This window comes from Xenopus tropicalis, chromosome 4 (assembly GCF_000004195.4).
Source record: "Xenopus tropicalis strain Nigerian chromosome 4, UCB_Xtro_10.0, whole genome shotgun sequence".
Lineage (NCBI taxonomy): Eukaryota > Metazoa > Chordata > Amphibia > Anura > Pipidae > Xenopus > Xenopus tropicalis.
Window position 1 is genome coordinate 50,070,998 of NC_030680.2, and position 14,566 is coordinate 50,085,563.

At 33.2% G+C, this 14,566-nt stretch overlaps 1 protein-coding gene across 1 annotated transcript in view; it reads left to right on the top strand.

Moving 5' to 3' along the window:
* The window catches only part of tox3 (TOX high mobility group box family member 3), an 80,188-nt gene extending 65,865 nt beyond the window's left edge, over positions 1–14,323 (top strand). The window contains exons 4-7 of the mRNA NM_001128012.1: positions 6,221–6,490; positions 7,925–8,152; positions 10,317–10,397; positions 13,009–14,323. Coding sequence (NP_001121484.1) covers positions 6,221–6,490; positions 7,925–8,152; positions 10,317–10,397; positions 13,009–13,758 — 1,329 coding nt within the window. The 3' untranslated portion in view covers positions 13,759–14,323. The remainder of the gene's footprint in view (positions 1–6,220; positions 6,491–7,924; positions 8,153–10,316; positions 10,398–13,008) is intronic.
* Positions 14,324–14,566: the final 243 nt, after the last annotated feature.

Here is a 14,566-nt window from a genome sequence, read left to right on the forward strand (position 1 = left end):
AGATGTTCAAGGTTGTAGAGCACTAAAAGACAATATCTACAGCTTTGATAAACTCTCAAAATTCTTAAACGGCAGCTGGTTTTTGGCTGAGGCCAAGATTTGTGGTTTAGCTGTAAAACAGAGCATGCTCAAACTTATTGGTTTTTCAAAATGCCTTTTGAAAATCATTGTTTTGCTTCACTTAGCAGAACAGGGAGCCATCAATATGCAGTACAGAATCTTGTTATTGTGTATAAGCTAATGTTCGTAACTAATGATTCCAGCACTTCACCTTTCTCCAACATAAGAATAGGCAGCGTAGCAAGAACAAAAGGCAGCCGTGAATTAATTTACACCTGCCTGCGTTAATTTGCCAATTTATTATCTAGATTGCTTGGCCTTTCTGTTTGTTACACAGTTCATTAAAATCTCCAGAATCAATATTTTGACAGCTCTTAATAAGATGTCTATGTGCTTTTACCAGAAGAGCAAATATTTATCAATTTAGATAGCAATGAATCATTAGATTAGTTATTGGTAAATCCGTTCATCTACCAATAAAAAAAAAATATAGATTAAAAAGCTTTATAACAAACTTTAATGGCAGTTTCTTATTCCTTAGTGTATACTAATTAGGAGTAGAATAAATTGAATCTAGAATGAATTTTAAGAGTAAATCAAAATACACACTTCAGTAACATTTTTTTTTTGAGTTTCTAATGTAAGATACAAACTAAGGGGATTAGATCACAAATGCTAAGAAACTGTCTGCATGTTCTTGCTGTTAGAACCACCTGTTAGAGATTTATTTTAGAAACACAATGGTAGCAATTACAATTTTCAATATTTTCTTCTGTTTTTCATTATGTCTAAGTAATCCTGAATGTTTTGCATTTTGTAAATGAGTTTTTAGAGAAATGTTAGCAGCACTGCAAAAGTTTTGATTTGTGATGTCTAAATGGCAGCTTACATCAACCCTGGATTTTGGATTTGTGCGTATCTCTGTATATGAGCAAATATGGTACAGCATTTTAAAATAAAGATAGATGATGATCCCAATGATCAACATCTTTTAAATCATGGTAGAATCAATCACATGTCACTCAAAGGGCATCTATAATTTTAAAATTACAAAGAAGAATCTAAAATAGCTTTTTCTTGTACAAATGGTATCCATTCAAGTTCTCTTTGATTAGACATTCACCTTAAAAACAAATGAATGTTGCATACAGTCGGGGTATGATTAATCCTGTGTATACATGTTGTTCTATGGATATCTTGAGACTTTCCCCTATAAACTTTAATGTGCAATAGCCAGAGGTACCGTTAAAAATAGGTTATGTCAAAGTTCCCTTAGGGTACTTTCTGTCCAGCTAAATAATATTTTTTGCACTACTGTCGCATATTTCCCAAAGGAAGACTATTGAAAATGAACAGGGAATTTTTTATGCCTTCATGGACACTATGAGAACACTGTGCATAAAAGATGTGATATATATATGTGTGTATACATACATACACATATATTGACAAAGCTCATAATATTTTGCCAAGTGTAAGATTATTTTTTGTTAGTTGGGTTGGATTTTGGTTAAACCATAAAAAAAAAAAAAAAAAAAAAAAAGTTAATTTTATTTAATTTTTAACATTGATTTTTTTTCATTATTGTCTTTTACATTTTTGTTTTTCCAGAAAAAAAACCTCAGCATGTTCAGATACCAAGATTTTTATTTTCTATAGAAATGCAATTGTGGATTAATAAAAAAGGTCAGTGAGTCAGGATGAAGAACTCACATGAAATTTATTATATTACATTTTTACCCTAATCTGACCCTTAATGAATAATAAATCTGCCTCTAAGTGTCAAATTTCTATTGTAACAATGGTTGAGTTACTAGTACTGTTACTACCCTGGTTCTGACAAATTACATTCATAATATAAAGGCAGACATACTCTAAATACAATTGTCAATTGTGCAACAGTATAATTTTTGGACAAGGCCTTAGTTCCTTTTTACCCCTTTTGCTTTAAATGTAGGATATGTACATTAATATATGGTCACGCAAGTTCTCTTTTACCCCCATTTCTTTAAATAATGTATATCCACATTAATATATGTCATGCATAGCCTGTATCATTGTGGCTATATAATGTAATTCGTTCATACAGTTTAATTACAGTCACCAATTACACCACACTGCACAAAAGTAAGAAATACCTAATTACTACTTTAATAAAGGTCATAAAGATATATTTAAATTCTATTACATTTATTTCCTGTAATGAAAATAGAGATTATTTCAAGATTTGATTTATGCTTTTGATGGGGAAATAAATCTATGCCTAATAAATAAGGTCTTAGAAGAAAAAAAGAACAGCTTGAAAAAGAAAAATCAAGGCACAAATCAACTTTCCCATATTGATTTTCCTGCTTGCTATGCTATATTTTTTCCTTTTCAATTACAATATATTATTTTCTCTCTGTCAATAGGCAGGCATAAATGAAATTCAGTCACGGAAACTGCCGCTATAACTGCCATCGTTTATCATTGTTTGTTTTTTTTTTTTAATGATGATTTTAGATGTCCAAAAGATAGCTGCTGTGTAGCAACATACTTGCCTCCAGAGCCCCCTTTCTTTTTTAACACCTCCCTATAATCTGTCCAGCTTGCTGAGCAGTATTGACATCAGTGCTACATCAATTTCAGAAAGTGGATTATTTTTACAAGACAGCTATTGTGACATATTGGGTCAGTCATAAATGAAAGATATTCATGCAAGCATGCAATACTTGTAATGAAGTCTCACTCTGACCTTCTGTATGATTGATTCTGTAATTTAGTTTTTTCAGGCAGTGCCTGAAATGAAATGAAATCATGTTGAACAAGTTTTGAATACCCACAGTGCACCAGGAGAAAAAAAATCTGCAGCCCTAGAGGCTTGCAAGTGAACAGCTGAACGATTTATCTCTGCGCTATTATAGCCTATGCCAGAATTCAACATTTTTTTTTCTTATTTGGCTTAAGTACTTAATTCTGCAGGTAGCTGTAAATGGGAAAATAAAATACTGTTCAGATTTAAAATGACAGGACAGAAAGTATGTGCAAGGCACTGATAAAATATCTTGAATAGAACTGACCTTTCATGTAGCTGAAAGTTACTTGGGAATTTGTCCTTATAATTACCATATAGATTATTTTTATTTCTTTCCTGCAATGAAACACTTCTCAGAACAGCAGCAGTGATTGAATGGAAATTGAACTTGTTAACATTCTCTCCTGCTTAGTCTGTTGTAGCTAAGAGAAGGTTAGCGCTGATGAAATTTGAAAATCCCCTTTTTCGGACCCCTCTAAATGTTAGAAAAAAGGCCAACAACATTGACCATTTTGCTACATTTTATTTTTCACAAACAAAAGGCAGTTTGATTTACCAAACAAGTGAAATCCATTCTATGTTTTCCTCATAGGTTCTTAAAGTTTTATAGCGATTTCTTTGCTCTGTCTTATGACATCATAATAAATTACCGTCTTTGGCTTTTAACAGAAATACCTTTTTTTAATGACATCTGCATAGGATTCTGGCAGACCTTATTTTTTAGTGCAGTAAAAATCAAATAGCATGCAAGAAGCAACTGCAAACAAAAACTGGTCTATATGCCCTTTACAATTAATTAGTTTTAGTAGATTTTGTGCTTTAGATCAGATAATCCACTAAATGTATACCAAATACTGGCAAGATTATTATATAATAGAGAATATGCTGGATATGCAAGATTATTACATAAAAGAGATATGCTGAATACTCAAATTTGTTTCAGAAAGAGGTGCATTTCAAATCATTTTTCACCTTGCCTCGCTGTTTCTATTTTTTCCATTCTCTGCTTTCTGCATCTATTTGCTATTTTGCTATTGGCTAATACATTACAAAATACATGCTTATTTTTATAGGTTAGCCAAGATATTAAGGAACATTTCTTTTAAAATTAAATAATTAGAGTATAATGAAAATAGGAACATGCATTGTCTTATAAATGACTATAAGTGGCTTTTCCAGTCAATGCAATGGAGCACAGGGATAGCACAAAGTGAGGGTAAATGCATTAGGTAACTTGCTTTGAAATGAAGGCAGTGACCCAATAATCGGCCTACTCTCACTCACTGATTTGTCCATGATAGCTTTCACAGGTCTTACCTATGTCTGTAGGGCACGCATACATCAGTAAGTACAGTCGCCATGTTTTTTCCCCACAGTGCAATGTCTTTCCTAGAATTCCAATGTTGTTGTGGTCGCAAAGGGGTGATGCTTTTTGGTGCAGTCACACCAAATGCCACCAATTAAATCATATACTTATACATGTATAGAAGTAAGGAGTGCCTTTGGGGCCTGGGTACAACCACCATCCAAGTGAGAAGTACACAACGCTAAGGAATGAATATATACAGTATGACTTCATTCCACTTTTCCTTGTTACAGTACTGCAGTAACAATTTACTAAGGGCTCAATATGTATGACCTTATGCTTAATGCACCTCTTCTCTATCATTACAGCAATAATGATATGTATTAAATCACAATACTGTAATGTAAACAAATAGGCTTACATTTGCCCACATCTACAGTAATTACTTATTGAAACCAATCACATGTCTGGTTTCATACAGCTGATAAGTAAACGTTCCCTACTGATTGGTTGCTACACAACTTCTTTTAATACACCCATTGTATCAGATGGATACACCTTGTTTAAAATAAATTCAATATATTCAAAACATTACACACACAGCAAAACCTAATTAAAACCCCATTGTGTCTAAGTTAACAATTCAAACTCCATACATGCCACCTCTGTGCCCATTTCAATTATGTTTGAGGTTTTATTTCAAATAAGCATGTTAAACTTAACTAGCTCGTTTAACATTTTTGACATTCAATCTATGAACATAAATTGAAGTTAAGATACTTTGAGGGTTATGCAATAAAGGGTGAAAAGTATTCTACAGGTCTAGTCATCTTTATAAAGAGACAAGATGGGATAGAAATGTTGTTGCTGCTGCCCCTGATTTAAAATACAGGAATTTATTTAATTAAAGACCTGCCCAAAATTAATTTGTACAAGCTAATCTAACTACTGAAATGACATTAAATGGATGTGCATCCATTTATAATTCCTGCAAAAAGGTGTGTACTGTCTCTGTTAACTGTATGTATAGCAACCAATCAGTAGGTGCATTTATTGGTCATGTATTTAAATTAATATTACATATTAAATTTGTTGCTATGGGTTACTGCACCTGGGCAATCTTTGTGCCTTTTAGTATTACATTAGGGGGGCTGTTGTAAAATCAAATATAATTTGAAAGACCAATGTTTATAGAGAAAAATACCTTTCCAAATAAATGTTCAGTTCTTTACAACTCCATATTTCCTTTTGCACTTGTTTTTTTTTAGGTTTTGCTTTTATGACCTGATATACAGAGAACATGAGTGCATTTTCAATTAATACAGTGTTGGGGCAATGTTGCTTAATGTGTTGCAGATAAAACAGTTATTTCATGGGTCATTAATATGTTTAATGTGTGGAACATTCTATTAAAACAAGCAGTTATTATTTTTATGAAGATGTTTATTGCTATGGTTAACATCCAAAATACAGCTACATATTTTGAAGTCCATAATATATTATTATATGGGAGACAAAATCTTTTGTCTGTGTATGTGTTTTTCTACATTTCAGCAGAGGTACTGAATTATTTTCAGCAAAGCCAAAGGCTTTAGTAATTTCAAGATGATATTGTTGGATGTTTTGGAAATTACATCTGCCACAATTATACACTTCACAAGAATTGCAGCAGCAATGCTTAAAATCTATACACTAAAGTGAGATACTTAAACTAAAGAACACAAAAGATATTTGTATATTAAAATACTGCAAAGTGCTTTTTCAAATCATTGAAAAAATTTAAAAAAGAACTGAAATAAGTTTTGTACTTGTATAGTTTTTTCTAAACTCTGGCATTTCAAATGATTTATCTAGTATATTGCTATAATTATTTTTCTGTTCTGCTTGTTAGCAAGGAACATTATTTTTGGTTGAATTATGTAAATGATTTTAAATCTTTTTTCTGCGTCTGTAAACAGCTTAATATCCTGAAGTGTTTTATATATACCCATATGCAGATATAATCATTTAAGTGCAATTATTTTTCTGTTATCCCATTCTTTTTATTTGTTTCTACGTAGGACCAAAGGCAGGCTCAGATGTCCCAGTACAGACAAGACCACTCATTGATTATGAGGTCACTGGTTCATATGACTGATGCAGCACGAGCAGGAATAATGTCTCCTAGTCAGCTAACCACAATAAACCAATCTCAACTCAGTGCCCAGCTAGGGCTCAACATTGGTAGCACTGCCATTCCACACACCTCTCCCTCTCCTCCTGCAAGCAAGTCTGCCACTCCTTCTCCTTCAAGCTCTGTTAATGATGAAGATGTTGATGAGACGAACAGAGTGAGTTCTGAGACATTTTTTTTTTAAAACAATGTTATTGCATACTAATATTTATTTTGTATAAAATGGCAAGTCATACCTAGAAAGAAACCTAGAAGGGAAAAACATCACCAAAAAGCAATATCTGTGTATTATATTCAAAGGTACTCTCCTGAGATTTAGGTTCTATGATGTAGCACATAATGTCTTTCCAAATACCCTGGTGCACGGTAAAAAATGTATAGAGGTCCCAAACAAGGGCCAAATGGGCCGAAACATTGGTTGTACACATATGTTCACATAATAAAAGATATGTTTTTGATTAAAGGACATTTTTTGCCTAATAAATGAAAACATAATATTTCAAGCAACTTTACAATGCAAATGTATTAAAAAATTGTAGTGCTTTAAAAGTTATTTGTAAATGTAATCGTTATTGAAAGCTATTGAATGCAAGTGCCAGGCTCCTCCAGCAAGACAGGTCTGTCTGTCTGTCTGTCTGCTGGCTTGTGTTACATTGTTTCAAATGCCAGAGCCTCCAGGGCAGAGAATAGAAAAGGACTCGGCAAACATTGCTTTTAATAGCAATTATATATACTAATAAGTCAAAACCAATTCAAATTTGTATGAATGTATATTGCAAAGTTGCTTAACATGATGTTGCCTTTTACCTCTCTCTCTACTTATATAGAATTAGGCGGTGTAGCTTCTGCCTATAGGATCATGTAGTCTCATGAGCAATTTACTGTATTGTGGGTTTTATGTTTTTCTTGAAAATAGATGAAAGAACAACAACAAGCTCTACAGTGTATTGATGGCAAAATTGTGCCTTTATCTTATTCATGTTTCAGTGGCTCCAATTATTATATTTACCTTCTGTTCTACATCTGCTCTAGTTAATATTTGACTAAGATATTATATGTGCTATGACTCATTCTTTCCAGGGTTCTACCTAAACTGTATATTTGCAGTTCTGAATATAATTTTTATTGCTTGCTGGATTAATAATAAAATAACAATGAAAAAAGCAAACACCAACTAAACATGAGTAAATTGATTACATGATAGTATTTCCATATTTGATATACCTTCTCTATCCTTTTTGCCCTGTATATAGTTCATAGTATAAAGTGGTTGGTGTGGTTTTTAGAGGCAATGTAATAGTAATTGATAAATCAAAATCACTTAACTCTTGTCCGATGTATTCATTAGCATAGTGCATGCAGGGAATCCTTGGCTCCTTCGAAATCACTATCATACACAGCTCACTAGCAGACTGATGATCAGCCCTTAACTTGAGCAATCACACATCTGTCCACTTGTGTGATAATATTGCATATGATCTTATTGCCCAAATATGTGTGATCCATAGGCTGTCTTCTTAAGTATAGTTAACAACTGATGTTTTTGTAGAAAATTTTACTAGATGCATTCATTTTTATTTTACATTTTTAGACAATTGGGGAAAAACGAGCTGCCCCAGATTCTGGCAAGAAACCTAAGACACCTAAGAAGAAGAAAAAGAAAGATCCTAATGAACCCCAGAAGCCTGTTTCTGCATATGCTCTCTTTTTTCGGGACACTCAAGCTGCAATTAAAGGACAAAATCCCAATGCTACCTTTGGAGAAGTTTCTAAAATAGTGGCATCTATGTGGGATGGCTTAGGAGAAGAGCAGAAACAGGTATCTTACAATAATCACATTTTGCAACAGAAAAATAAGTAGATGTCAAGAGCAATGAAAATTACATTGCAGATTTTATGTCATCAGTGACAGATATATGTAAATAGGAACATGCAAATTTCAAGCAATTATTTACTTATGTGTAATGCTATATTTATTGTCTATCCATTTGAAACTTTAAAATGCATTATACACAGGCTAATCTCAAACCACAACATTTTTTGTAACTTAAGTACCAATGAGGTTATAAACTTTTTTTTGTAATTATTATTTGGAGTCTGTATTTGGAGTCTGTTAATGTAACATGAAGGCATTGTGTAAGACATCTGCTCTCCACCAGACTTCCCTTGTTATGATTTAATGACGGTGATTAATCAAGCCTATTTGTAGCTGTGCTCAACAACTGGGTCTTTGTTGAATGGTACAAAAATACTAAGAGCCAGGCTTGGGTTTACAGGAAGTCAGGCAAAACATAATCACAGTCATTCAGGAAAATGGGTGAATTTTCAAAGAGTTTCTCTAGTTTGGCACTTATACAAGCAGGCTAGGCTGTTGTATAATAAAAATATGAGCAGCTCTGTTTCTTTAGAGTTTTATAAGCAAATATAAGGTGAGCTTTATTTTCTCTGAGATGCGTTTACAAGGTCATTGTTCTTTATTCTGTTTCTGTTAAACACATTGCATTTTTGCCCTTTACAACCCAAGAAAAATCCTTGTGATATAATTTGCTTTAGTTCATTCATGCCTGATGTTAGACAGTATTGAATTAAAAAAAAAAAGGGAAAAAAAGGGAGAAAGAAGTAGACATCCATTATCAACTTGCTTAAAGGGAATCTATACCTCTGTGCCATGTTTTTTTTTTACTTCTGTTCTGTTTTCAGTAAAATATATAGAGCTTGGTTTTTTTTGCAAGAGAGCAGGACATTATGATTTTTGTAGTGATCTTTTTTTTAGTCCAACTTCTGCCATTTATTGAATCATCCTGTTTAGAAAAAATTGGTCTGAACCATTTCTTGCCACATATGCTATACATTGGGAAGCAAAGATCCACTGCCATAGGGCTGTAATTTCATTCTGTTAAGTTGACAAATATATCTTATTTAATTTATGTGTGATTTCTTTAAAATCAGGAAAAAAATCCTTATAGAAAAGTTTGATAATTTCTTAAATAGATTGAAGTGCTGGGAGTACAGTACTTTGGATTTCTCTTTGTATATGTATTAATATAATTTGGCGTTTTTACTCTGCAGTTTTAATAATACTACTTGAACTACTTTATCTAAGTGGATAAGTATGTATATATTCTTTAATTAAGCGTGAATAAGATCATTTGAAGTAACATTGCTTTATTTTCAAAGGTGTAAAATGTAATATCACTGAATTTACCTAGTATGCTATGCATATTGTGCGCATTTATAATCCTTGGTAAAAAAAAATAACTGAGAATTAAAAGGGAATCCCTCGCCCTGTGTTGCACTTGACATGAGATACAAATGAGGCCTTGAAGTTTATAGCTCTGCTATAAATGCACTTGCAGACTGCTAGCAAATTGCCCATCGCTGTCTTGGGCTATAAAGTTATAAGCTCAAATACTTGTTGAAGGTACATTTCTGTACATAAGAAAACTCTATTGCATTCAAGGACCATATCTTGTGCACTTCAGAATAGGCAACCAGTTCTTAAATTGATAGCCATCATAGCAGCAATCCAGGTCACTCAAGAATATTACAGCATATAAAGGTTTTATTCAACTATAAATATGATGTTTCGATACCATGAAGTGTGCATTTTACCTTCTGCTAGGTATACTCCCGATTTTAAATGCTGTATTAATGAGCATATTTAATAAATAAAAGTATTTTAAAGGTGGAAAATACATATTTACCGTTGCCCTAAATGCCAGTACTGGCATAGTGAAAATACTTTAGAGAGAAGTAAAAAGATAAAGATAATTTACACCTATTTTGAAAATAATCACAGTAACTTAAAAAAAAACTTTTTCAAATAGTAACATTTACAAAAATAATAAAAACTGTGGCTATTTTGCCTATTTAAAATAACAAATCTTACAACCAGTGCACATTTGATAATTGTGATCATGTATCTATCTTTGTGGCTCATTGAAATGTCCTCAGAAGACTTAAAAGTGTTTTGCTTTTTTAAGGTGTATAAAAGGAAAACAGAAGCAGCCAAGAAGGAATACTTAAAAGCTCTTGCAGCCTATCGGGCAAGTCTTGTATCAAAGGTAGGCTCGGGTCAGATGATGATGTTATAAAGATTCATCACAAATTTTATTGACTAGATTATTAGTAGTTTTCTCAATAGGCCCTTGGTTAGAGAAAGAAGTAGCAGCACTGATCACTTCTTACTTGTGGAATCCTTTGTTTATTGAGCCAGTTGTGCCACACAGTTCATAGCACTGACATGGCAATACTGATAATTAAAGCATAGACAAGGGTTGTGCTTCCCCAAAAAAGATTTTGTATATCTAGTTGTCTTAATAGAACATTTTTGAAGTAATTGAATTTAATACATTTTAGAAGCACCATATATTTGTACATTTTCTTAATCAACAGTACGTTCAGCAAGCTGATTCTTTGTGATTCAGTGGGTGGTTCAAAAAAGACTGATTTTACCCCATGGACTAACTTAAAGTGCAGAACAATCATGCCCATTGCAGTGAAAGAGGAATGCTTACTCATGTTGGTGACATCATGAATAAATTGGCTGATTTTAAGTAATGTGCTTTGAAATATTTACCATGTTGATGAAATCAGTTATGTCAGCATTAAACTAGAGTGTATTGCACAGACATCACTCTTTACCACTATGCCACTGGTTGAAAATAAGCCTACCAATCTTATGATCATAATTTTGTAACTAAAAACCCGTTTTTTCTCAATACATGCACTAGCATAGACAATTTACTTATGAAACAAGGGACCAGGGAATGTGCATTGATCAATCCCCCTCTCTTTTTGTATGCTTGTAGTTTATTTGGCCAGATCAGTCGCACTTACATTGTATTTGTATACTCTATTTAGCCTTGGAGTGCTCCCACAACCCCTTTCTGAAAATAAGCCTAGCAGCATTATAATATGATATAATAATATGATTTCTAAAACTGGAATATATTGTTATATTTTAGCAAGAAAATCATTTAAATATCACTTTCAAAAGCTGTCATTATTTAAGTCATGCCCTATGCTCTTCTGAAATTGTTAAAATCTGCAATAACATGTTTGCTTGAGCCATCCAATTAATGTTCATTTATTATATGGGAACCATTATCCACATATTAATTTAACTACAGCAAAAGCAATTAACAACAGTGATGTTCTTTAGCCATAATGAATGATTGTTTAGTTTTCTACTGTAATCTGATTAGCAGATGTAATTTAGATAAACAGTTTTATTAACAAAATCATCTGTGCTAACATAGGAGAGACTTCATTTCTGCATGGGTCTGAACGACTTCATATTATTTGAAAATAAAACCTTTGATTTTATATTAATTTTAGGACTGAGCGACCTCAAGATCAAGGTTTACATTTTAAAAACAGAATCTCAAATTTTGGCTTCAACCGTATATACAGTATGTTTTAGACATTTAATCCATTCAGCTAAATTCCCCATTAAAGTCATGGATTTGTTTATATTTAAACTGACTGCAAATCATTTAGAAATGTGCAAATAAATATAAATTCTGCTAAGATAATTTTGCTCACTGTTGTTTTGTAATATGCCGGATATGAATTTAGTGTGCATATTAAAGAGTTTCTGCTCTTAATCTAAAGAACAATTTACAGTATAGATAAGGAAAAATGTAACTAGGGTTTTAAAGGAACAGTTACACCAAAAATTGAAAGTGTATAAAAGTAAAAAAGGCACAGGTTACTTAGCAGGTAACAGATAAAACACCATTGTACTCTACAGAACTTATCTGGTATCTGCTATGTGACCTGTGCCTTTTCTCCTTTTTTTCCAGCTTGAATGGCTGCCCCCATGGCTACACAGCAGTGTATTTATATAAACTGTAGTAGTAGAGCAGGGCAACAGTATATTATAATTACTTTATTACACATTTTTTTTGGTGTTACTCTTCCTTTAACTGGGAGGAAGAACTGATGTAATAGTCTTCCTGGCAGAAGTGCTTTGAAGAAGCAAAGAGACAGGTCTATGCATAAAACAAATAAGAAAACAGATACAAAATTAAGGAGCCTTCCAGGTCCTTTATAATGATGCCAAATTAGCTTGTCTGCTGGCCTGCTCCCCTTTTTGTCCTAATAAAAGCCTTAGAGCTAACTTAACATTTTCAGACAGTTCTTCTACTTGAAAACTATATATATATCTATATATAAAAACATAGTGACCAAAGCCCCACCAGATTTGAATGTAAAACAGTTGTCAACTTTGATGCAATTGAATTGTGTAATGCTGGAGTTTTTTTTTCCAACAAATAGAAACACAACACATGGAAGTATCTCACTGGTTTTTAGCAACTGGAGGAGAAATAATAGAACTGTGATTATCTAACGAAGGGGAAAATTCTTAAAGAATTAAAAAGAGCATTTAAGTAGTAAAGAAAGAAATATCACCTACAGTATTACTGCAATTTTAGAGTAGTATAAAGCAATCCTATTTCATTTTGAGAAAAGCATTTTGCTACTCCAGTGTGATGGCTGGGCAGCTTATTATGAAAAACAAACATTATAAACAGTAATGTTATCAACAGATGGCAAATCGATTTCCATTTAAATTGTATGGGCAATCCCAAAGGTATAAAGTCACTATATGTAATCCTAAAACTATATATTTATATATTCTGCATATTTATTTATTTATTATAATTTTAGGCTGCAGCAGAATCTGCTGAAGCTCAAACAATCCGGTCTGTTCAGCAAACACTGGCATCAACGAATCTATCATCCACTCTTCTGCTAAATACATCACTTTCTCAGCATGCAGCTGTCTCTGTGGCCTCTCAGAATCTTCAGCAATCAATTCCTAGGGCAATTGCACCTAAACCTTTAACCATGAGGCTACCTTCAAATCAGATTGTCACTTCAGTCACCATTGCTCCAAATATGCCGTCTAACATTGGAACACCTTTGATGAGCTCCATGGGTGCCCCAATGGTTGCCACCCCTCCTTCTTCTCAAGTGAGTCCATCATTGCAGAGTCAGCAACATCAAATTCAGCAGTTGCAGCAGCAGCAGTTGCATCAAATGCAGCAACAACAGCTCCACCAGCACCAGATGCACCAGCAGATTCAACAACAAATGCAGCAGCAACAATTTCAGCATCATATGCAGCAGCAGCTCCAGCAACAGAAACAACAGCAGCAACTCCAGCAGCAAATGCAACAACAACTACAACATATACACTTACAACACATGCAGCAGCAGCAGATGCAACATATTCAACATCAGTCTCAGCTGTCTCCACAACAGCAGTCACCTGCTGGCTCCCAATCTGGTGTACCCGCCCAGATAGCATCTCCTATTCCACATATTAGCAGTCCATCTCCAGTATCTCAGCACCATCAACCACTAACTCAATCACAGGCACAGACTCAATTGTTATCCCAAGTCAGTATTTTCTAATACTTCAGTTGGTTTCACTTAGTTTCTTCCTCTCTTTATGGGAAGGTGCGTACATTGTAAATTATTTATGTAGCTTATGCTTGAATGCATAATGGACCAAGTGATTTTCATAAGTGTCTATTAGATAGGCAATAAAAAATATAATGTAACTGTAAATTATATTTTAGCATCCAATGAAGCAGCTTTCTTCAAAGTAAATAAATCTGCCCTGTTGTTTTTCATGTGATGCCTTTTCTAAGTTATTGAAGATTTTCCTACAATATGTGAATTGTGTGGTCTATAAAAAAAAAAAAAAAAAAAAAACTACCAGGAAAATGCTGTAGATTTCAGAACTTCTATGCTGGACCCCACTGTGCATTTTCTTAAGGGACTGTAATGCATTGTAAGCTATTGAGAGAAAGACTTCAAACATGCATTTGTAACTACCTGTAATGTGATAATTTCACAATCATGCAAGTGCATTTGTAGAACATATGTAGTCAATGGCATTTTTGTCATATGATATAATGTAAATCACAGATGTTTGCCAAAGTTCTTATTTTGTCTAACTTTTTTGTGTATGCTGGAAAAAAAAAAATGAAACGACTCATTCTCAACCAAAATTTGATTTTCAAGTACTCTGTAAAAGTATATTGCTTTTGTGGCCCACCGTATACATCCTGATTAAAAAAAAAAATGGTAATATGATGTGCGTAAGTGACACTTTTCTTATTGAAACAATGTATTTTTGGAAGGGGAAAGGCACTTAATGATGGTTATTTCAAGAGCTAATGTTAAACTAATGCTACAAATACTGTACTACAGAAGA